General features: G+C 43.6%; 1 protein-coding gene across 1 annotated transcript; it reads left to right on the plus strand.

The window, feature by feature from the left end:
* Nucleotides 1–287: 287 nt before the first annotated feature.
* Nucleotides 288–1,145, plus strand: LOC306931921 (inositol monophosphatase 1-like; the record flags this gene model as incomplete). The annotated part of the gene is made up of 1 exon (XM_079513604.1): nt 288–1,145. One exon carries the CDS (start codon nt 288–290, stop codon nt 1,143–1,145), a length of 858 nt encoding a protein of 285 aa, XP_079369730.1.
* Nucleotides 1,146–3,728: the final 2,583 nt, after the last annotated feature.

The raw sequence follows: 3,728 nt of genomic DNA on the forward strand, positions 1-3,728 counted from the left end.
AATTGCTCATTGGATATTTTAGTCTCCATTCATGGGGATATCCGGGATAATCCAGAAGGTTAAGCATCCTGGTTTAAGTTCTAACCGGACACCACTGCGGCGGGTTCTAACGCACAGGCAACCAGCAATAGAGCTTTGAGCTATTTTATAGTTACTGTTATATCACATTCCAGGACCATAAGGACGTCAGTGTGCAAGCCCTTGTGTAAAGCAATCTGACGGAATAGAGAAATATAAGGTTCCGGCAGTGATTCAGAACAGTTACTTCCTAGCTGCCGTATATCAGTATGGCTGATCCTTGGCAAGAGTGCATGGACTACTGTATGGAGGTTACCAAACAGGCCGGGAGCATGATCCGTGAGGCACTGCAGAAGGATATTGTCGTCATGCAGAAGAGCTCTCCTGTTGACCTGGTGACTGAGACAGACCAGAGGGTGGAGGAACTCATTATTTCCTCTATCAAGGCGATGTACCCTACTCACAGCTTCATAGGGGAGGAGTCGGTTGCAGCAGGCGCCCCCAGTATCTTAACAGACAGCCCTACCTGGATTATAGACCCTGTTGACGGTACCACTAACTTTGTCCACAGGTTCCCTTTTGTGTCCGTCTCAATCGGCTTCACCGTGAAGAAAGTGATTGAGTTTGGGATCGTCTATAGTGCTATTGAGGACAAGCTGTACTCAGCCAGGAAAGGGAAGGGAGCATTCTGTAATGACGTTCCTATCAAGGTGTCTGGTCAAGAAGATATCACCCAGTCCCTGGTGCTGACAGAAATGTCCTTCAGGGAGGATCCTGAGCATTTCAACATAATGATGGACAATATGAAGGCCGTCCTCAATATCCCTGTGCATGGGATCCGGACGACAGGAAGCGCAGCAGTGATGATGTGCTTTGTGGCGTCTGGGGCAGCCGACGCCTATTACCACATAGGTATCCACTGCTGGGACATGGCGGGAGGGGCGGCCATCGTCACTGAAGCAGGAGGTGTAATCATTGACATTTCAGGAGGACCTTTTGATCTCATGTCTGGCCGGCTGATTATCGCCAGCAGCCAAGCAGTGGCAGAACGCCTCGCCAACGAGATAACAGAGTTCCCCTGTGAACGAGATGACACTGAGGTGATCAATGATGACCCTGATCAATGATGATTGATTGATTGGTTGATGGGATATTTGATTGACAATTCCTAAAAAGAACAAACGCCAGCAATATGACAGTCACCAGCAAGGCAAGAAGGGGAAGCACAGCTCCGACGCCTACCAAATATTTGCCAGAAACATCCCTGATCCCCGTCCCCAGTGCCCATACCCGAGGCGGGGTTGGCGAAAGGGCTGTGCATGTTCTACCCGTGTCCCCTAGGGTAGGTAGGCTACCCTAACAAAAAACATGCAGTAATCCTGGTCTCTAAACAGCCTCCCCCTGGCCAGCCGGGGCGCCTGATGGAGGGGAAAGGAACTGGTTGGAATAACGTGTTCCTTCCATGCGCTATACGTCCAACCAGGGAAAACTCCCCCCTGTCAGGTGTAAAGGAGCGACTTGGACACTCTGCTTTTCACTTTTCTGCTTTATTTTGATTGGACACTTTGAACATAGACAGAAAAGGCAGGAGAGACAGCGAGACTAGCAGCGGTGATATGCACTCTTACCAGGTGAACCAGGGTGCTTTGTTTGGCTGTTTATAGATTTTGTCCCCACAAGATGTCTGCAACACAAACATGAAATGCCATTGACAATGAAGGGAAAATGTACGTCTTCTTGTCCCCACACATCTCATATTTGCCATCGACAATGAAAGGAGAAATTAGGTCAAATGTCTGCCAAATATGACGTAGATTTGTGGCAACAGGCATTCTGATTGGCCAGTATGAGATGATGCATGATGATGTACGATGATAAGAGTGCCCCTCACTTCACACGGGTGTGATTTTTAATCATCCTGGTGTTTTGGGGGCAATCTATTTATTTAAAATAAATCAATCAACATTTCAGTTTCCACATCGTTGTTTGGGACCAGTGTATGTGACAGTTGTGACTGAATTCCATCATCAACATGTTTATAAGATATTGGACATGAACACAAAGGAGAATTAATAATCATCTTTGAAATACTGGCAACCATTTCTTTATTGAAAATGGAACATCTTGGCAATGACAATGACATAAAAATGGCATCTTGCCAAATACACATACAATTGGAGTGGGTATCACCCCTTAATCATTATTATGTTCCCCTGATGTATAGTTCTGTTCAAGAGACTTCAGCCCAACTAATGTGGACTATTAAAAGGTATATTTCACTTTCAATGTTTGGGGTAATTTGAAGGTCTACTCTGGCTTTTGAGAGCACCCCCAGACAGTTTTTAAAGGTATATTCAGTGATTTCACTTAATTCAAATATCACTTATTTTTTCTTATTTTTTGGATAATCCTCCCTACTATAAAGTGTGCTGACCATATAAGGAGTTCCTCCCTGTCCCCAATGAGCCCCTGGGGTCAAAAAACCCTAGTTTCGGTTTGGGCTTTGGGTGGCAAAGCCTTCATCCAATCATGATCGAGTGGTGTGGGCCTTGGTGCACGTGCTGTTGGTCTGTTGTACTTCCCCCACTGTAGAGAGCGTGTGCATGTGCACATCTTGTTACCGGGGCGGACCGGGGGGTTTTCCAAATCACTGAATGCTCCTTTAAAGGCGTAGTGAAACGGAAATGGTGGACATTTTATTTTGAAGTTTCAGACGGTCTCAAGTTGAAACACCGCTATGAAGTTTCTGAACCAATCAGAGCGTTTTCGTTTTCAGGAAGTAATACAAAATATATTTTTATGGACGTTTGATATAAAAACACACAAAAATGAGAATTTTCCCATTTTTTTGGCATCCATTGTTAGGTATGACCATATGATGACCACGGATATGGTCTAAAAGTGTGATTTTTTTTTCATTTCACTACACCTTTAAGTTACTTGATTCAGTATCTTTTTATACAGGTTTAATGTTTGTCTTGTCTAGACAAACATTAAAAACGCCATTGACAATGGACAGAGTTTAATGTTTGTTTTTTCTGTCACTGAGCAAATCGGCATATGATGTTATGTTATGATATCGCGTAACATGATAAGGGTTGGTAAAACGCCCCTCACTTCACACGGGTGTGATTTTTGTTATTAATTTGATCAGACACGCACACGCCCCCTTCCTATAGAAACCCACTGTAACTTAACACCCATCCTTGGTTCTGCTGGTTGATATTGTCTTCTAATGCGTGAATTACGCTTTTCATGTATTTCTTTTGGAAAATGAAATAAAAAAGAACACACCCATCTCATTCCGGCCAATCAGAATTTGCGTCCTCACCACCTTCAATGTTTGTGTTACGCAATGTTTGTGTTTACACAAACACTCAAAATTGTCCATTCATTGTCAATGGAATGTAATGTTTGTGTTGGGACAAACTTTGGGTTACACACACCAAAAGCTGGATATCGGCCCCTCAATAAAACAATAAAAGAAATTGAAAACGTCTAGGGTGCTCACAAAAGCTGGAGTAGAAGTTAAAATGACCCCAAACATGTTTGAAAGTTAAATATCCCTTTCATTTAAAACCATACATGGCCCCTGACTGCCCTATGCTTTCAGTACTGTATACCGTATGCTAGTTCCCACCCGTATAACAGGCTATAATAGACATGATGTAGGTTTGTACATGGCAATCGCATGTATTTAAAAAAAAAAA

This window comes from Electrona antarctica (assembly GCF_951216825.1).
Source record: "Electrona antarctica genome assembly, chromosome: 2".
NCBI lineage: Eukaryota > Metazoa > Chordata > Actinopteri > Myctophiformes > Myctophidae > Electrona > Electrona antarctica.